The following is a 21,822-nucleotide window of genomic DNA, read 5'->3' as shown; positions in this document are numbered from 1 at the left end:
TCGCGTTTGAAAGATTTTATCCGAGTTAATTTTTATTGTGCATCTTTCCGACCAACTTTCCCTTTTCCTTACAAAAAATTAGTTCACGTCCTGATAAATAATTCAGTTTCCTGTCGGTGGCTTTAATTTAAAGGCACACAATCAAGCATTGGTCAAAGAGGAATAATTGCGATATACGCAGGTGCATGGCTGGGGTAATTAAGATGGCTGAACATTCAAAAACAAAATTGATGCATTGAAATAATACCAAAGCTGATGGCCCTTTCACCAGGTGACCTGTCAATTGTTGTGCAATCTACACATAGTTTCCAATAAACGTTTGCAAAGCTTATTTGTGAATTCAAAGCTAATGAAGTACATAGCATAAAAGACGTAGTACTCTATGAAACTGGTTGTTCAAGAAGGCCATCAAAAAGCAGTGAATTATCAGTGGCCAGCGATACCCCTGGGGCAAATTCATGGGCTTAATAACAAGGGTAAGCCCGAAAGAGGTCCCTCTTTAAACCTCATAGTAAGCGAAAAGGGTCTGAAAATTTAAAACTTTCATATTTTAAAATTTTTAAAGGCTGTTATAAGCTAGGAAATAAATTCAGTAGGGGTTGCAAAAACCGAGGGAAAAATTTCGGTGAGCCATCACGTATGAGTGCCATCCCGCCTCCACCCCTTCCCATCAAAGCGGCAGTTGCTCATTTAATTGCTGTCCAAACGAGGGTAATTTATTGTAGGGAAAATGAAAAAAAAAAAAAAAAAAAAAAAAAAAAATGCCGAAAGAAAATAAGTAACACTTATTCCACGAGCGCTCGTTAGATACGAGATGTTAGATAGCCATCGAGGCGCGCAGCGCCGAGTGGGCTATAATCTGATCTCGTATCCAACAAGCGCGAGTGGAATAATTGTTTGACTTATACTCTTGTCATAAGTGTGGGGCATGGTATAATGGCTCATATACCATGGCTTCTAGACCCATCAAAACTCTGGATTTGTGTTATCCAATGACTCAGTTTTTAATAATAAGGGCTAGTCAATAGGATTGATAGTGATAATAGAGCACACGAAAATCAGCTGCTGATGTGACATTGAATACGAGAAAGCACATTTCATTAGGATATTCAGCACAGAGTTGGAAAGAAATAAAATTAATGATGACTAACTAATTGTGTTTTAACAGCTCAGGAAAACGTTGTAAAAACTCGAAAGGAGAGCCTTTAATACTAGAGATCTTGACTACGATCCTACATCTTACAACTGACGCTATAAGACCTTTCTAGAATAATAAATCACATTGAAACTGCATAAGTTACATTGAAGCATGCACGCAAAAGAATCTAACTCTTTATTACAAATCGTGCACGAATGAATGAGTGAATGAGTGAGTGAATGAATGAGAAAGGAATAATAAATCGGATGAATGAATGGATGGATGAATGAAGGAATGAACGAACGGAACGAACGAATGAACGAATGAACGAATGAACGAATGAACGAATGAACGAATGAGCGAATGAACGAATGAACGAATGAACGAATGAACGAATGAACGAATGAACGAATGAACGAATGAACGAATGAACGAACGAACGAATGAACGAATGAACTAATGAACGAATGAACGAACGAACGAATGAATGAATGAATGATGAATGAATGGATGGATGAATGAAGGAGTGAACGAACGGAACGAACGAAAGAACGAATGAATGAATAAATTACGAACGAACGAAAGAAAGAAAGAAACAAAAAAAGAACGAACGAACGAACGAATGAATGAATGAATGAATGAATGAATGAATGAATGAATGAATAAATGAATGACTCTTACTGAAGCGTTGCCTATCCCGATCAAGCACTGTGCTAAGTTACTGATAACCTGAAGCAGTGTAAAGAATCTAAATAAATGCAAAACAGAAAGTTAGGGTTTTGAAAACAGCGTCACCCTGGTCATGATTTGTTTGCAGTCCTGGCCCCCTAGTTTCGTGCTTGACAAAATAGGAAGCTTAAGCAACGACGACGGGGACGGGAACGACAACATTTTGGTACATTTGTTTGCCGTCGTTTACGAAACAACAACGTGAAATGACCACATTTAAGGTTTTGTGGAGAGCTTGAACGCACGACGATGAATTTTTCATTTTCTTTCTTAACCCTCTCACTCCCAAGAGTACCATATGGCAAAAAAGTCATTATGTGCCCAATATTGGGTCAATTTGTATCAAATTTGGACACCAAACAGATCTTAAAGAGATCTGCACAATGGAAGCATAAAATCTTACCCCCCCTCCTAAATAAGACATGATTAACCACCCCTCCATTTTTTGTAACTTTTTCCCCTTACACTTTTAAGAGCAAGTCACCATTTGACAAGAAACTATGTGCTGAGATCTTCAAATTAAGCTATAGTTTAGGGGTATACCCAGTGTATACGAGAAGTGAGATGTATTTTAAGGTTTATATTTTCTCGTTTTAAACACTTTTCATTCTCTTCTGTTACTTCCTTTGTCTTAGCTGGAATGATTTCTACAATGCCCCAGATAAAACCTTTTAATTAGTGTATTACAGTTGGTTTAGGGGTTCACAGCTGCCGTTTTACAAAAATACGACATTTCCCATGGGAGTGAAAGGGTTAACTTGTACGCCACTCCTACCAATTTGGTTCCTGGATAGTTCGCCATTTTTGTAAAAGTTGAGCAAGTTGAAATAATTGCGAAGTAGCACAAATGAAATAAAGATATATTTTTGGGTGACGTTTTCGTTGCCGTTGCCCCGGCGACACACATGGCTTTATACTTCGCCCACTTTATGAACAGGTCAAAATAAGACAGCTAAGCCATTTTAATACAATTTTCTCTTCCTATTTGCCGCCGCATGGGCCGCAAAAACAAAACCTCAGTCCGAACTCGCGTTTCAACATTGAAGCAACATTGGACTTGTCCACCATGAGGTTATTGAAAGCAATTTCCGCGCAATGCTAAAGAAGTAGAATTCGAGGAGTTTGACCATGCACTCTATGTACTATGAGTTTGGCCAAGTACTGTGACTGCCTTGAGTAGCTAGGTGACTATGTTCTTGTGCGTAACCCGTGCACTTGGATTTTGATTTACCTTGAACCACTGAGACATTGGATGGTAGGTCACTTATTTTAACCAGGTGATTTGACGCAAGCCTGACCTATCATTTGACCTGAGGGCAGCTGAGATTCACAAAACTACATAAAAATGTCCGAAATATAGAATGCTCATACGGATTTAATGTAAAATCAAGCAGAGAACTTGATTCAATTTAAGAAAATAGAAGACATATAAGGAATAACTCAGTAAAAATATTCAACTTCATCAACTCTGTTGTGGTTGTCAAGTAGTGGAAAAATATGTCAAGCATAAATTTTGTATAAGATAAACGTTTTCACTCTTTTGATTCCCAACGAAATGAATGGTCTTTTGCTTCAGTGTGTTATTTTATGCGTGGGAGTTCTGGCTGCCCAAGGTCGTCCCAAAGGTTTGTTTAAATATTTCTTATTCAAAACTAGGTTTTGCTGAAAGTCTGCACAAACAACAACAACCGCGTTAAACCTGGCCTTATTTGCTTACTACTCTCAAGTTCGTAAACTGTTCATTCCTCTTCAAGTTTCATAACGCGCTAAGATCAAACATAAACAAAATCCCCATGCCACGTTTCTAGGAAAAAAAGTCGAAAATTTACAACAAAGAGCGTGAATAGAAAGTACTAAAGATCTTTCGCATAAGTAAGAAAGTAACTTAAATATTTTAAAACATACAAAAAGACAGGATATTAATATAAAGAGAAAAGCTACAACGGTTTTAGGAACCTTTCGCACTTGTTGCCTCCAAAGCAAATTTAAATGTGAAAATGTGTAAATATGTTTTGTTCAAGTTGGAAGGAAAATCAGAGAAACCAACTAAATATTTTGAAGCATGGGAACTGACAATCAACAAACAGCTGGACCGTTATTCAATGTATTGTTTAGCGTGATGCTATTGCGGAAATGATGTTGTGAATATGCTATTCAGTTGAAGAATTCGTGGGATCAAAATGTGATCTTATAGGAAGATGACATAAAATAAAATCCCTCAAGAAAATTCGATCTGAAATGATCTGAAAAATTAAAATCATAAATGAAGTTTTTTCGATTCAATGAAGTGTGATTTTTTCCGCCCGCTTATTGAAAAGCAGCAACCGGATTTTGATATTTTAACTGAACTAAATTTACAGTTAAACTGAAATCCAGTGACTCAGCGGTATACACGTCTTGTTACGAATATTATGACTTGATTCGTATAGTGATTTCTATAGCTGAGCGAATTTTTGCGAAAATAGTACCGCGGTACTGAATATCGAATATATAAACGTCCATCTGATAACACATGGTATACCAAAGTTAAGGGGAAAAGGATATACGCTGCCTTATTCACTCTATTTACAACTACTTCTGGAAAGCGCACAGCTTGGATAAACAGACATGAGGACTTGGTTGTTGACCTGTCTTTCAAGCTTTGCCCACACTGACTTCCATTTTGGAAGTCACACGCTTGTAGTACTGTGCCTGTCAACCGAGCAAGTCTCTGACCGCATAACCCCACAAGTTGTACCTGCTTCCCACAATGACAGGTCACTTTTACCTTGGATCTGGCGCGTGGCCCGCGTTGTGCCACTGTGCCAACCCTGAACGGTTCCAGTCTGTTATTGAACCACCGCCTGCGTAGTGCGGTCAGTTTTTGTTAATTATAAGCTTTGTGTATTTGCGTATGGATTCAATGATTCAATGCTTAATTGCGAGATGTGAGCAAAAAGATGATTTCTCGGCGTGTCCTTGTTTCAAAGTTTCAAAGTTGTCTTAAAACATTCATGATTTGAAGAGCTCATGAATTAAAGTAAATTCCCCCACTTCCCCACCCCCCCAAAAAGCAACAACAACAACAACAACAACAACAACAACAACAACAACAAACACAATACGTTATTGTCTGGAAAATGAGTCTAAATTTTAAAAGAGAACCTCCACTCTGACAATAGATCAGTAAAGTTAAATTTACATTGTTTAAAATAATGTCTAAATTATAATTTTAGTTTGAAAAGAAGAAACAACATTTAAAAACAACATTCAAAAATGAAATATAATTATCGTCTATTTTCGCTTTTGAATTTACCTCGCGCCGCCATTTTGCATTTGATGCCGTCATACAGTTGCCTCGCTTTTGAGGAAAACAATTGGACAACTGGATGACGTCATTAAATCCAACATGGCGGTGCCGGGGAAATTCAAAAGAAAAAATAGGCGATATTCAAATCCTGTTTTGCCCGACGCAAAAATATTTTTCCATGTTTTCGAACCAAAGTTTTAACAAGACTGTATTTTCAACACTTTAACGTTAATTTATTTCAAGAGTAGAGGTTCCCTTTACCATTTTCAGTATTAAAACCGATCTATAGACCATGCCTTGAAATATATATGGGTTTTGGAGGCCAGGTTTGTAAAAGAGTCCTGGAAAATGACATATTTTGGTCTGAAATAGGGTCAGTGTTTGGAAAACGGGTGGCACACCCCACACCCCAACCAAAACGACCTAGGAGTATCCCCTTTCCCTAGGATCACTTAACCTAAGACCATGTTCACATTTGGTTCCCGAGCACGGCGCCCAAGTACGATTCTCGCTGTGATGTGTGAAATGTGAAAGCACCATTTTACCACGTATCCACGTCAGAATTCGGGCTGGATGTCCGTGCCCGAGTACAAGGTCGAGACCTTGTATTTGTGCACGGAAGTAGGCACCGGTACACGTTTGTATTTTGTGCCCGGTGCCCAGGCACTAGTGCTCGGGAACCAAGTAAGTCCTCCGTACTTAATTGATCCTTGTATATACAATTTGCACACAGTCACGAATCAGAGCAGTGATGTGCCCAAACTGTACGAGGGAGACATGGCCCTAACTGAAGAACAGGCACTGTTACTGGGGAAAACGAGTACTCCTGCAGTCAACAAGTTTTGGGACCAAGCGGCCCACACTAGAGGAGCCATTCGGAACCCAGCTCAACTCTGGCCAGACGGCATCATACCATTTAAAATCAGCTCACGCATAGGTATTATCACTTACGCTCTGTTCAGACTAGGTTCCTTGGGCCAGTTCTCGGTCAAGGGCAATAGTCTGAACATAGCTTGTTTTTGATACCCGAGTAAAATATTGGTACCGTTCTAGGGAATGGGCACTAGCTCAACGGGTAGCATTCGAGCACCTGTCCATGCTAGCTACGGGCACTGGTCTAAACAGGATGTTGCCATTTCCCGCGCTTTTTCACTATACCTTCCTACGATAAAGTAAACAATAACGACAGGCGCTAAATGGACAAATGTACGCTTTGTTCAGGGTCACCAAGGACAATGCACGAAATGCTTCTTGTCATTAATGTTCATTTACCAATGTTTAATTTTATGACGTGTGTCTTTGACTCGTCTTACTGCTAACAGTCCTAGGGGCGACCCGTTAACTGAAAGCAAGAGAAAATTCCCCAGTTATGTTATGAAGTAATAACAGACGAACAGATCTGTAACTTAAATTAAGTCCAATCTGTTAAATGATCGCACATCCGTTTCCCCACCGAAAAGTTTTACCCGATGTCAGTATTTCAGCGATGTAATGTAACGTGGGAGTTCAAGGGTTGAACCAAAGGTCACCAAATCCTGTCCAGGACAGACGAAATGAACCAATCAGAGCTAAAATGGAATCATGCTACCAGTGATGTGCTCACATGTGATAAGGACCATAGTTATTTTAATAGTACTAAGAACCTGAAATGCGCAAAATCCATCATGGCCACGCTAAGCTCAGTTATTTTTACTAGTAAATGACATGAAACATGATACTCAGTAGTCACAGAGTCTTCCATAGCCTCAAGGGCGTCATATTTTTTTTTACGTTTTTACTTTTTGTCACGAAACAGACGATGAAGGGAAACAACTTATCCGAAACGCGATGAAAGTTTGGGAAAAACACGTGTGTGTCCACTTTAAGGCCAGGGAACAGGAGAGCGATTATATCGAGTTTGTATACAAAGAAGGGTAAGTAACAAACATACTTAGAGCAGACAGGTGGATGTACAGTTTAAATTTTGCATATTTGGTCAAACTTCGGATGGAGTTGCTGAGTACCCACCAGAAATTTTTGATTATCGCTTACTACACACACAGAAAACGCCAGGAGAAAGGGAAATTTTTTGGAATTGGACTTCGAGTTGAAGTTCTCCTAGTGTCCTATCGACTGACCTTTTCGCTTTTCTTCAAGGTGTTGGTCTTACGTGGGTTATATAGGAGACCGGCAAGAGGTGTCTATAGGAAAGTTCACTCGGTGAGTTTACTCAAATTAATTCAATTTTAGGCAGTTCCATTCATTTCAATAATATGCTTTTGAGCATGGACAAACGAATGAATGAACAATTCAGCATCCATCGATCCATCGATTTATCCGTCCATCCATTCATCCATTCATCCATTCATCCATTCATCCATTCATCCATCCATCCATCCATCCATTCATTCATTCATTCATCCATCCATCCATCCATCCATCCATCCATCCATCCATCCATCCATCCATCCATCCATCCATCCATCCATCCATCCATCCATCCTCCATCCATCCATCCTTCCATCCATCCATCCATCCATCCATCCATCCATCCATCCATCCATCCATCCATCCATCCATCCATCCATCCATCCATCCATCCATCCATCCATCTTGATGGATTACGCTAGTTGAATTTAGCTGAATAAAGGCGTTAACGATGTTTAAGACAGTCAATGGTCTACACCGTCATAGTTGTCTGTTATGTTCACTCCGAATAATTGACTTAACAATAACGGATTACATTCTTACAGGATGAACATTGAGATTGTCAAATTCTCTAACGTTTATAGTAATATTTTTGCATTTATGGGAGAAAGAAATCCAAATACTCTTCCAACTTCTCTCAAACCAGAAACATCCCTTGAAAGGTTCAGGATTAAACTAAACTTGCTCTATATCGACATCAACAAATCGCCTTAAAAGTTGATTCAGCTAAGTGTATTGTAACTAGTCTAAAAAATCTTGTAATCACTTCATATGTTACTGTGTATTCTAATTTGATAAAGAACGTTTAAAATAACAGATAACATGGTCGTAAAGCATCCATCCATCCGCTCTTAGGCGGGATTCCGAGGGCATGCTTGCTACTCCACTGCCCTGAACCAATTATGTCAAAAACAGTTTTAGTTATAGAGGTCCGGTGATGTGGAATAGTCTATCTGTTGGGCTGCGGCAAGCGCGAACTCTCTCCTCCTTTAAATCCGGCTGCAGGGATTTCTTTTGGAAATAAAGGCATTTTGCAAGGCTTTCATGGAAAGCAGGCACCTTTTATTATCATAATTTCTTCTTTACTTATAGGTTTGTTATTTGTATTAGTTAATTCTTAATCATTTTTTCAATTGCCTGATGATTTTTACCGTGGTTAAATAAAATTATTGTTGTTGTTGTTGTTCTCCATCTCTATCCATCCACCATTATTTGTGTTGAGATGACCGTTATTTCAAGTCATGTCAGCCTTCCTACTTAATTGTGGACGGGAGGGTACAAAGTCCCTTTAAGACGGAGTCAGAAAGCTAACTAACATTTCACGGAACGCGGTAATGAGAAATCATGACTCTCAAGTAATCCGTAGACTCCCTATCACGGAAAAAAAAAAAAATTCATCAAAAAACCGTTATCATTCTTGTGATAGCATTAGACATTGTTGTATTTTGTTTCAGCGATCCTCCTTGTGAGGAAGGTGCCCTGGTTCATGAACTAGGACATGCCCTCGGGTTTTTCCATGAGCAAAATCGACCTGACAGGGATGACTATGTCAAAATCCTTTGGCACAACATGGTAGAAGGTCAGTATGAACTATGCCCTCAACGCAAAAACGCCTCCTCCAAATCTTGTGCGTTGTGCATTTTCGTTATTTTCGCTGCTTTGGGCTTTTTATACCGCCACCCCGTCTAATGAAGGGAAGAACAGTGGTGGCATAAAAAGCCCAAAACAGCGAAAATAACGAAAAAGCACAACGGACACACAAGAGGTGAGTTTGTTGTAACCATCTTACGTGAAAACGTGAATATTTCAAAGTATTTAGCGTTCTAAATCAACGATATTTTATTCTCCATACAACGTCTTATTAAGCGCTTTTTTTAGACGTTGAGATTCTCAACGGTTTCTCATGTAACCTAACGCCGCGTAAGCTGAAAGGTCACTTTCCAACTCACACAGCCGTGTATCAGTTTAACAAATAGATTTCACTTTGCTGTGTGTCGCACAGATGAAGTCGCAAAATGAAATCTATTTTTTTATATAATAATCAGCCAACGTGATGCTCGGTGACGAAGTGTCTTGCGCCTGTCGGAAACTTTTTTCAAGTAACTGTTTCAATTGTTTCGGTGATCCTCTAAATAAGAGTGTAATCTAAAAGACTTTTCCAAACAACATTTTCAAAACTAACCATTATCCCAGAAGGAATTTCTGACACCAAAGTATTTCAGTATGTCAGTCGCTTCATTGCGATTTGTGATCGATTATTCCGGGTACCATTGCCGGATTTCTATCGGCGACATATTTCCTTTTCACGTCACAACTTTCTTAACCTGGTTGAGGTCACTTACAACGGCCGTTCTCAGATTTTTCATCGGGCAGTTTTAATTTCCTGCGACGATTTCCCTCAGTGTTTGTCCGCTACTCGTTTGCAAAACTTTGTTGACCAGTCAATCTCCATGGCTGGACTCTAGACTCTGCTCACCTGCGCCGGTCACACCACTCAATGACGTCATCTGTGCGTCTATCAGCTCTAATCACAAACTCCGCTACACCAATAAAAACGCGAGTTTTACACTGTCTATTGTATACCATATCATGTCCAACGCACGCTCGACGAATAACTGTTAAAAGTTTTCAGCTCTCTTAAAAGTGAACTTTTGCTTTTTTCTATATACCAGAACAATGATTTAATTTCAGGCGCAGAGAATAACTTTAAAAAGTATTCAGAAGAGAAGATAGACAGTCGAGGAGTCAAATATGACTATGGATCCATCATGCACTATAGCAAGTACCAGGGAAACAATCGCCCCGGAGTGGAGACAATGCAGGCTAAAGACCCCAATCAGGACTTTGGACAGCGGAAAGGCCCCAGCACATTAGACATCAAACAAGCTCGACTTATGTACAAATGTGGTGAGTTAAAACGCAATGTCGCCAGTCAATTGTAAGCTGTTTTCACCGCTAGAGTGAGTATGGCCCCTCACTGCCTATGCGATCCTTAAAAATATATAGATGGCGCGATTTAACTTAGGCAGAAGCACGCATAAAAGAGATGTGAGAAATGGGTCCACGAAGCCCGGAAGGTAGGTGGGAAAGTTACGAACATAACGAAGCCAGCTTGACTTGAGTCTTACCTCGGAGTTTATAGGGGGTTGTATCGATAATGCATATTTGTAGATTTTAAGTTTATTTATGATCATAAATTTTCAATTGATTATACTTTTCGATTAATCCTACATTTCAATTAATTGAATATTTCGATCGATTGTACATTTTAATTAATTACACCTTTTGCCCTTCATTATCAGGAAATAAATTTTCATTAGCGCGAAAACATTGGTCAATAAAATTAATGTATAATCAGTTTAACTAGGAAATGAAACATTTCAATTTGTGGCAGAGTCATTAAGGAGTTTTGCATCGAAAAGAAAATTCATTAAGGCCAATTAGAATAGCGTTTTATCGAAAACATTCTTTAGTGCGAATGAAGATTCATTAACCTACGGTTAACGTTCCATTGCGCGAATAAAATTTCAACTTCTAAAGATTTTTAGTTACGTGGTTTCTGACTAATTTCCCAATGGATTTATATGGATGCTTAAATTTAAAAACGATGCTGTACATGTGCACACTGGTTTCGCAGTAATGGAGCACAGAGTTCGTCGAAACCGTATCCCAAATGAGCATCGTGAAAGGATAGTTAGGGCGTTTGAAGATCCCCGCGAGAAGAGTACAAACGTGAACACGATAATTGCCAGAAAATGTGCAGCGTGGTTTAGGTTTATGCAGACTTACATATACCACGATGTTTGAATGGGGAGTTGATTGAAGGATAAAACTAAGACTTCCTTGATTGTTACGCTGACTGTATCTCTGTTGTAATGAATTTTTTTCCTGGTTAAAGAACATTAAGAAGCGTCTAATGTTTGTTCATTCTCTTAAAAGTTTGTTATTTCCATTAAATTAAACTGATATTCTCATTAATGAATGTTCTTCTCTATGTAAAACGCCTTATTGTCGACACTGAAAATTTAAACGTTTGTCTATTTTCATACAATGATTACACATTTTCTTTAATGATTTAATTTTTAACACTAATGAAAACGTATTTCCTGATAATGAAGGGCAAAAGGTGCATGTAATATAAACGTCCAGCCCTATAATTCGTTACACTCACTGACTTACTCCTTCCCTTTCTTCCTCTGTCCCTCCGTCCCTCCCTCTCTCCCTCCCACTCTCACTCACTCTAGTAGATATCTCTAGTATATATCTCTACTATATAGTAGATATCTCTACTATCTCTAGTAGATATCATAACCTTTATTGTAACGAGACCAATACCTCCCTTTGGAGAGTAAGGCGGAATAAAGATTTACTGTTACTGTTACTGTTACTCACTTGCTCACTCACTCACTCACTCACTCACTCACTCACTCACTCACTCACTCACTCACTCACTCACTCACTCACTCACTCACTCACTCACTCACTCACTCACTCACTCACTCACTCACTCACTCATTCACTTACTTCAGTAACTTATCGCATCCATTCGTGTCCATGTTTACCAGGTTTAACGAAAAGAAATGTCAGATGGACAATATAATAGGTTTTTTTTTTACCATGACAAAATTCCTTTTTTTAACCTAATTGGGGCGAATTTTTGGTTTACAAGCCCCTTCGATTCAGGAAGCTACTATATCGATTGACAGTGCCCGCGGACGAACGACTGTTAGTATTTGTCGTTAGTATAAAACAACGTTTTGCTATTTGAACGACGAAACTCCGTTTCTTTGTTAGATGAAGCCGCGAAAACAAATTCACGCAAGAATCGTAAGCCTTCTACTGGAGGTAAGTAAGCTTGACTGTTTCATTAGAGGAAAAGGGAGAACTTTGTGAAAGCGACGGTGATAAACTTGAATAGAAGTAAAATATTACTTCACAGATCTGGCGATGGAAGTAAAATATGTTTTACTTAGGAACCCTTGAATTAGATTTGCAACAAGTTTTGGAAAAATAAGGCTTTAATGCTATTTTAATAACTGCAATGACGTTGATAGATGTATTTTTCAGTCAGTGACATAAGGCATACTCAGAAAAAGAAAATCCGAGTTCTCCCAGCAGAATTCGAATCCCATGACCTTACGACTAATAGTCCGGATGCTCTACCACTGAGCTACAAGAGACTCACGGGAGCTGAGGCCTTTAAACTAGGTTCATGTGACAAACATCCTACATGCTTCTAGGATTTGAATGCCTAAGAGTGGCATGTGTGAAAGAAAATGTAATGTTTAATTTTGAGCCTGGCAAATAAATGATAGATGTATTTTTCAGTGAGTGATACAGGTATAGTCGGAAAAGAGATAACTTTTTTCTTTTTCCTAGTATGGCCTGCGTCACTGACGGAAATAAAAATATATCTCATTCTATTATTTATTCACCAGTCTTTAAACAGAACATCACATTTTCGTTGCACTGACATTGTTTCTGTGGTTGATGCATTTTGTTTTTATACCTGGATCATGATGTCCAATGAGGATAGAGCTGAAAATCACAGTACAGATGACAAACCCACGTGTTTTGAATATGTCAAACAAAACATGAATGGCTTTCATTCATGATTTTCATTGGGTATCAAAACTATGGCTTTTACAGTCATTAATAACAACAATAATAATAATAATAATAATAATAATAATAATAATAATAATAATAATAATAATAATAATAATAATAATAATAATAATAATAATAATAATATTTTTCTAAATGAACATTAAGATTTAGGGGTTTTATTAGAAGTTAGTGATTAGTTGTTACGGTTTAGTCTTCGCGAGGCTATGGTTTGCCGCCAAACCATCGTTTGCTTAGGTTCTGGGCATCCAGAAGTTTACACTGCCTCTATAATACTGGTAAAACCTTATATAGCGCCGATATCAATAATAGGTATTTTCATTCGCATATAATTTGAGAAATTGAGAACGCGAAATGATCGAGTTACTGAATCTCTGAAATCTTAGTTCTTCGAAACATGAGCGAGAAAAAATAAGGTGTTTTTAAAGGTTATGGCGAGTAGCTATCAGGTTGTTATAGCATTGGTTCTTTATCGTTTATTGCATCAACATTTAAATTTTGCAGGTTTTCTCCGAAAGTGCTAGCCTCCGTCCCTGAAGTTTAGAAATACTTAACCTATTTACCTTTAAAAGTAACGAGACTTAGAATCTGTTGATATAAACATTCTAAGTCACAAAATAACTGACATGGATGTTCAAAACATACAGGCACTATAATTATAAAACAGAAACGCTCAGTATAGAAAGTTAGAAAACAAGTCATTATCGCTCATTAGACCTTATAACTTCCTTTTAACTATACAACTGACCTTTGAAACTATTGAAAACGTACCTTAGAAAACTATTATTGAAACTTTTAATTTACTGAGGGTGCGTTCTTTTGGGACTATTCCAGAATAGGAATACTCGGAATTGACGGCCAATTGTGTTCTTTTGGGTGCTATGCCGTTTTCAGAATGAACGGAAGATCATTCTGTTCATTCTGTTCCCGGTAGCAGAATGAACAGAATGGAAGGAATACGGTGTACTCGGAATAGACAGAATACGCGTTGTTTTGGGAAATGTTTGGCGGGAAATCCTGCGCGGACGCTCCCGCGCGCAGACATAGTAGTAATTTAAGAGCGGTCATTTAGAAATTGAACTTCCGTGTATTCTGTTAGGCCTAGACCGGAATAAGAATAGATAGAATGGCCCCAAAAGAACGCGCTCCTAGTTTAATTTCTCCTGTGTTCCTCAAAAGGAGTGAGTACCCCAAGTCCCAGACCTAGTGGTCAACCAGGCCCGCCAGGACGGCAACCAGGTAAGAGTTTCTTTATTTATTGCTGCATGTAATGTAATTCGTTATGATTTCAAACTGCTAACCTTTGAAACTGTTGAAAAATACCTTAGGAAATTGTTGTTGCATCCTTTAGTTTACGGATTTAGTTAGTTTAATTGCTCCTGCGTTCCTTCAAAGGTCCCAGACCTAGTGGTCAACCAGGCTGGCCAGGCTGGCCAGGAAGGCAACCAGGTAAGAGTTTCTATATTTATAGCTGCATGTAATGCAATTCGTTATGATTTCAAACTGCCAACCTTTGAAACTGTTGAAAAGTTACCTTAGGAAATTGTTGCATCCTTTAGTTTACTGATTTAGTTAGTTTAATTGCTCCTATGTTCCTTCAAAGGTCCCAGACCTGGTGGTCAACCGGGCTGGCCAGGCTGGCCAGGACGGCAACCAGGTAAGAGTTTCTTTATTTATTGCCGCATGTAATGCAATTCGTTATGATTTCAAACTGCTAACCTTTGAAACTGTTAAAAAAGTTACCCTAGGAAATTGATGTCGCATCCTTTAGTTTACTGATTTAGTTAGTTTAATTGCTCCTGCGTTCCTTCAAAGGTCCCAGACCTAGTGGTCAACCAGGCTGGCCAGGCTGGCCAGGAAGGCAGCCAGGTAAGAGTTTCTTTATTTATAGCTGCATGTAATGCAATTCGTTATGATTTCAAACTGCTCACCACTCCCCTTTAAATCATCGTCGAGTGGTGATTTCCTGCCATTTTATAAGTTAATGATTATCATTTAAAACCTCATGTCGTCGCAGCTCAATTTGTGACAGGCCATTTTGGTTTGCTCATTTTGTCATAGCCCCATTTTCGTCCTTTTTTTTAACGCGATGTTCACGAAAATCGGTCCATAAAATCATTTTTTTATTTTATGTTCCTCCAAAACTCACTCATTCAGTGCCTATATACCGCGAGGACTTGTCATCAGTTTTCTTACCGTGAGAACCAGTTGTTCTCAGTCAGTCTGTCAGTCCTGACCATAGGTAAGACAGTGGACGGCAAGAAAGTGGTGCGTCGTTTTCCTTGCTTTCTGATCCAGCAAAGACCAACGTTGACAAACAAAACATTCTCCACATTGTCTCTCTAGTTTATACATCATATAAATCGGTACAAGTGAACCGGTGTCAGAGACGGGAGCTGGGCGCCAGCATTTCTAGATTTACTGGACACAGATTTCATAGCCTCCTTTACAAATTGTCTTAGCATTTGTTTTGAGAATTTCTAATCTCATCAAGTTAACATATGCCATGTAGTTCACGACCCTTCTGGCTGTATTTCTGTATGCTTCCATGCTTAGTGGCAGGAATAATTGTTTTAACCACGGCTTTTGTTACTTTGGTAATCAGGTGGTAGTAAAAACGGCTGCACTACAAAAATACGAAAAATCGGGAGGTTGACACTGACCACAACAAGTAAGTATCTTAGACCATAAAATGAAGTTTCATTTTAAGGAACCTACCCTCCTTAAAGAAATGAACCGTTCGTCTGGCTTCAATTAAGTAAAAGGCAGGCAGAAAGAATTTAAAATGTTAAGGAAAACAGCCAGTGATATTATTATTATTATAGTCTATCGCTTTTTACGGTTGAACAAGGAATCCATTCATCCGTTCATCCATTCGTCCGTCCGTCCATCCATCGATCGATCGACCGATTATGACTATGTGAGAAAAGCAGATCTTAGCAAGGGCTGTTGGAATCGAAAAAGAAAATTGGTGGTAATCACGCATTTTTTAGAGATAATTAAGCAACAGTTATTTAAAAAGCAGTAAAGTACAAAGCAATGTATGGCGTTTTTCTCCAAATTAAAGCCTTATTATCTCTGGAAAATGCATGGTTACCCAAATTTTCTTTTTGGGTATCAAAAGCACTTGCTAAATTATTCTTTCGCCGAATAGTTTTTAACCGCGCAAAAATATCCCTGTATTAGTAGGCACCACCCATAGGAAATCCGATAATATCGAGATGCGCAGAGCGTTTGCGCAGTAACAAAAGTAGGCACCGTCCTTAAGATGTTCCTAGGCATTGTTTATTAACAATATGGTACCAACAATACAGGATACATCTTAACTTTGAATCATGGGTTATGTGAATCTAGGCCTGAATTTTAGTTAGGTCAGTTGTGAGAAATATTGAGAACAAACAACATAAGTAAATTTGCTCTCTGCTTTAAGCTTGCAGGCGTCCTCGCGACCACTCCAAAAATAAAGGTTAGTTTTCAACTTTACACTCTCTCAATCTGGGAAAGAGTTTGTTGGATATTTTCGTTAGTCATTGGACTGGTACTCAAACAGTTTCCTTTCAATTTCTTAGAGCGGTTTTAATTGAGTTTCGAGAGAATAAATCTAATGTAATCAATTTAACCAGTCAAGGCAAATGGAAACAGCACATCGAGACAATCAGAAATACATCTAAATAAGATCAAAAGCGAGAATTCTTTTGCAAAAAATTCACGATTGATGTTGGTTTAGTGCCCCTTACGGGTTGCGAAAAAGACCCGAGCTTCACGGAGCACAGTAAAGCAAACCAAGGCCTGAAACACAAGCCACTTTCTACTGATTCAATCAAAAACCGAAAAAAAAAAAAATGGCGTAGTATTTCGAGGTCTCATGGATACAATTTCAGCATCATTTTATCCCTCATTGAAAGGCTTAGTTACAATATACGGATATTCGTTTTGGATATCTAGAACATCCTGGGAGTTTTTAAAAATGTCAGGATATTTAGTAGAAGAATAATGTTATAGAATTTTTCTCACTTGATTTGCCGATTCAGGTATTTTATCTTTAGTCCCAGCCAGCAATAGTATTTATCCGCAGTTTTACTCTGGAATAATGTATCCCATAATGCTAATGCTGACCATTAATCCAATATGGCAGAGGCAGATCTACGTGTGTCACAGGAAGACACCAAGACTCAGGCTCAGCCTACTACTGGAGACATACTACAGGAACCTTCTACCAGGGTATAGTGTTCAACTAGGATTTTTTAGCATTGGTTTGGTCATAGCAAGGGGGCTTACCGTTAAGACAAACCACTCGGTTAGAAATTTTTGGTATAAATATGAAATGAAATTAAGCTGTCTTAACAGAAGATAGGTAACTAGCAAAATGTATCAGCATCAACATGGAATCTCAAATGGAGCAGTTAAAGTGGATTACTTCGACCGGAAGCCAATAATTTCCGAAATGTTCCAAATGGAACGAAGCGTACCATTTGACTTTCCAACAAGAATTTTCAGATTTTCTATATGTAAACGTTAAGCATCCCAAAAAAAAGCTAACGAATGCACGCTGCCAATTTGTTCTTTCACTGGTAACTCAGGGAACCAACAGACCCGTGAGCTTCAGAGATACAGATATCTCAAAAACTAGTCTGAATATTTTTCCAAAGTTCTGAATATCCGGAGTTTTTAAAATATCTGGTAAAATTCCCAAAACATCTTTGTAGATATCTTAATTTTCAACGTGAATGTAACATTTTTCTTAGTTCGCTTTGTGTTTTTTGCAAGAAATATACACAGCTATTTTCTGCTTTTTGCTTTAAGTTTCTGTCATTAACTTCCTTTTTAATTTTATTTTTAGGTTCAAGGAAGGTGAAGTGAAACTCTAAATGTGGGCATACATACGGAAAACCGAAAAATGTTATTTTTGCGTTGTTACGAACAAATGAAACTAAATAACTAAATTCATCCAAAAACTGTATATTGTTTGAGCATAGGATGCATGGCAAAAGTAGGTGAATTATGATAATACGGGTGAGTTTAGTCCTGCGGTGACATTGACTGACATTTTGCAACGTGAATGGAAGTCATTATCAGAGTTATTGACAAGACACTTGATACCAACAACTGTCACAAGTCGTGATGATGACTTTCGCTCGGGTTCTGAAAAAGTCAGTCAATGTCGCTTCAAACAGTTCTTTTCAGGACAACACCACACTCAGTCGGATGATCATAATTTACCTTGTTAGACTCTAAATTGAAGCAGTCATGGTTTCTTGAAGGGATCCCAGAATTAAGAAAGAATAAAAGCCTTAAACACCGTCTATTAGTTGGCAGTTTTAGTTGCAAGGGCTCCATGCTACTGGCGAGATGCCTGGTGTTCTAATCTGGGTCGCAACAACATTCAGTGTCTTTAAATACAGCCCCTACCGCGGCACTATTTACAGTTAGTTTTGGGATCAAAGGTAGAGGGGTGCTTATTGCCAAGAGGCGCTTAATAGAAAGAGGGAATCCACTAGCTTTATCTTCTTTTATCTTCTTTTGTACTTAGTTATGTATTGTTAAATTGACTCTCAAAAGCCCCGTGGGGACGAGCCAATAAAGTATGTATGTATGTGTGTATGTATGTATGTATGTATGTATGTATGTATGTATGTATGTATGTATGTATGTATGTATGTATGTATGTATGTATGTATGTATGTATGTATGTATGTATGTATGTATGTATGTATGTATGTATGTATTGTAATGAGGGCGCTGAATTGAATGGTTCTGGTAACGGATGAACATTGAGTGAGGAGACACCTTTCTCTTATCTCTAACTCATGAATCACACTGATAATGTCTGCCTTATGTATATGTACAGCTGGCATTCGGACTTTTTTGCTCTATGTATACCTTGGTTGAGTGGGGGGAGCGGATTTTGCCCACGGCGACTTTGAACCTGAATAACTTAATATATTGAACAAACGGTTACAGTTCATTAACTTTGATGTTGCCATGGCAACAAATGTCAAACGAGGGTCGTTTTTATTTAACTTTTTTTTCCCACTTGTACTTTACTATACAGGCAGAATGTGTTGGGACCAAGGGTCGTCCAGACCTGGGGTTACTTGACACAGAAGCTAGTGTAACGGATGTAGACAAGGAAAGCCCACAACAAAAGTCTCAAAGTCCACATTAGTTTTCAGTGCGTGTTCCTCAGTGTGTCCGATTGATTGGCTAGAAGAGGCTGAACAAGAGTTGATCAGATTTAAGGTAGAGGGAGGGGGGGTGGGGGGATCGCCGTAGGTGCGAGTGTGTCGGTGAGCGCATCCGGCAGGCTTCCCGGGGGGGGGGGGGGGGCGGGGCACTTGACCCATGTTTGAGTATAGGGGTGCCGCTGGGGGTTTGAAACCCTGACCCTGTTTAGGAAGAAAATAACCTTAAATACCTACCCTGTGTAGGACAATCTCCTCTATTTTAAGACCCTATTTAGGACAGAGGACAACATCTAGCTCTTGTGTTACACAAGTGTTTATTGGTAATAGTAATAACATTTAAAGGCCCACTGTCACTTACCGGACGTGATGTTCCACGCATTGAAACGCGAATACCAATCACAACAGATAAAATAATACACTTTCTAGAAGTGATGGCGAAAAATCCCAAAATTTCGCATTAACAGCGGTGAACCTTAAGTGGAAACTCAATTGACGTGAGGCACTGTTCACTAAAATAAATGCAGACTAACGTTTCTGATTTCGGATTGCCAAATACTCGACGACAGTCTTGCAACCATACCCTGTCTAGGACGGGTCCGGGACAGACTCGCTTTAAATTATATACCCTGTTCAGGACAGAGGGGCCAAAAACCATACCCTATCCAGCGGCACGTCCACGTATAGCCCATATAGGGGAGTACCCAACCACCCCCCCCTCCCCCGGGCAGGCTTCCCGGAAACTTTTTTACACCAAAAATGCATGTCCACACTCGCAATCCTGTCTTCGAGACCTCGTTCAAGATCTTACGAAGGAGGGGATAATTACATGCGAACAGAACATACGAAGTCAACGCCCAACTGTATAATAGGAAACCAGCGGATGAACACTTCCACACTCTGGATCGTGGCGAAAAGCATCAAATTCACTACAGACGGTATAATGTCATAGTGTACGTTATTGGTCAATATATTACTCAGTTAGATGGGGACATTACATTTAAAAACAAGAAGGTGACAAAAAAGATTTTTTCTAACTGGTTCAAATCAAGCGATTTCTATTCATATTAACGTAGCCAGGCGAGTCGGGCGAGCGGAGCGCGAACTTTCCGAGCTCGACTTTGTCATCGCCCTATACCCCACTTGGGAGCCTGTTCATAGGATAATATTGACGACTCATTTGGTAATATTAGCAGCAGCAGCAGCATCAGCAGCATCCGCAATAATAATGATTCTAATAATAATAATAATAATAATAATAATAATAATAATAATAATAATAATGATGATGATGATGATGATGATAATAATGATAATAATAATAATAATAATAATAATAATAATAATAATAATAATAATAATAATAAGAAGAAGAAGAAGAAGAAGAAGAAGAAGAAGAAGAAGAAGAAGTAGTCAGAAGGAACAGGAGCACAAGAAAGGAATCGGTTTCTAAGGGAAACGGAGTGTGCAGCTGACGAATGCTGACAATGACAGATGTTTAAATGTATTTGCACATTATTGGTCAAGTTCTTCAATCTTTTTTTAGCAACCCTCTAATTTCGATCATATCTGGTCGGCCAATATTTGCACTTTTTTGACGGCCTCTAGCTGAACCTAATATAAGCCTCGGAAACGTACGAGGCAGTCGAACGGCACATGCGTGCAAAATGTTAAATATTTTGTTTTGATGCCAATAACTGTCGTGTGCCGCGATCTCCTTAAAATGCATGCTTTAAGGCAGTATTGCTTTAATTTCATCTTGCTGTCGTTTGGATACTGTCAAATTTAAATATTCACCGAATGGATATTAGCTGTGTTGCGGGTTGGCTGCGGTGAGAAGGTGAGAAAATTTTATTATTAACTTGACTTTTTTTTTTTACCTATTACTGTGGTGTCTTCGAAAGTCATTCTGTACGGAGTATTTCATTTCAGATATTTCACGTCGAACGATGACATTGAGCGAGAATTTCGTGTCGGAGTAATGATGGTTAATTTTCATGAAACAAAACTGGTAATTAAAACCGAACGCAAGCGGTTTTAATCTTGTCAAATCTTGGCCAGAAATATGCCGAAAGTTTTCTGTATCTTTTGGCCATGATTTTGTCGTTTCTATGTACGTTCTTTTAAGGAAACGAAAAGATGTATAGAAAACCACCTTTTATGACTTAAAAGGAAAGCGTTACTGTTTCAAAACAAGCGATTGCGTCGTTATTGAAACAATGAATCACGGTTCAGTGAGTTCAGTGAAGATGACGTGGCGATAGATATCCTTCGCATTTTTAATCTTCTAGATAGTGTATGCTTCGTCAGGTACGTTCAAACTACACAAAATTATTTAAAGAGTACACTATTTTACAGTTATTCAATGTTTTAATATCCGCCTAGCTGTCTTTTTTTAATCAAACTTCGGGAAGGTAAAGCTAAAATCAGTAGCGATAGGAACGGAAGCAGATGCTCGAGCCAACATCACGATATTTGTTTGATTAATAATATGTAAATTTGTTGCCTTGTTTTTCCCAAATCATTTAAAATGATCTTTATTCGTTTTTACTATTACAAAAAAACCATAATACAAAAGACTGAAAAATAACACAATTAAACTGGCAAAATCTGATTATTCTGCTGAGAACTGACGAAACACACTTTGTCGTTGCTTCGGGTCAATAACA

At 38.6% G+C, this 21,822-nt stretch overlaps 2 protein-coding genes across 6 annotated transcripts in view; both read left to right on the top strand.

Moving 5' to 3' along the window:
• The first annotated feature begins 3,410 nt into the window (after positions 1-3,410).
• On the top strand, positions 3,411-18,455 carry LOC146470532 (nematocyst expressed protein 6-like). 5 transcript variants are annotated; one of them, XM_085122631.1, is made up of 15 exons: positions 3,411-3,492; positions 5,890-6,093; positions 6,952-7,069; positions 7,293-7,355; positions 8,798-8,922; positions 10,035-10,250; positions 12,138-12,188; positions 14,151-14,210; positions 14,367-14,420; positions 14,575-14,628; positions 14,787-14,840; positions 15,577-15,642; positions 16,402-16,437; positions 17,107-17,192; positions 17,812-18,455. In XM_085122631.1, the coding sequence occupies exons 1-15, from the start codon at positions 3,423-3,425 to the stop codon at positions 17,824-17,826; spliced, it is 1,272 nt and encodes a 423-aa protein (XP_084978757.1). In that variant the 5' UTR covers positions 3,411-3,422; the 3' UTR covers positions 17,827-18,455. The 5 variants fall into 5 exon arrangements, with proteins under 5 accessions (XP_084978757.1, XP_084978759.1, XP_084978758.1 ...); XM_085122633.1 differs by lacking the exon at positions 14,575-14,628; XM_085122632.1 differs by lacking the exon at positions 14,787-14,840.
• A 2,331-nt stretch (positions 18,456-20,786) lies between these two features.
• Positions 20,787-21,822, top strand: part of LOC146470531 (uncharacterized) — a 12,692-nt gene continuing 11,656 nt past the window's right edge. Inside the window, exon 1 of the mRNA XM_085122629.1 lies at positions 20,787-20,993. The gene's annotated coding sequence lies outside the window, so the exon portion shown is untranslated. The remainder of the gene's footprint in view (positions 20,994-21,822) is intronic.

The sequence above is a fragment of the Pavona decussata genome, unplaced genomic scaffold (assembly GCF_977016875.1).
Source record: "Pavona decussata unplaced genomic scaffold, jaPavDecu1.1 SCAFFOLD_114, whole genome shotgun sequence".
NCBI classification, from domain to species: domain Eukaryota; kingdom Metazoa; phylum Cnidaria; class Anthozoa; order Scleractinia; family Agariciidae; genus Pavona; species Pavona decussata.
Note: the sequence above shows the minus strand (reverse complement) of the source record. Positions and strands in the feature narration are given on the sequence as shown.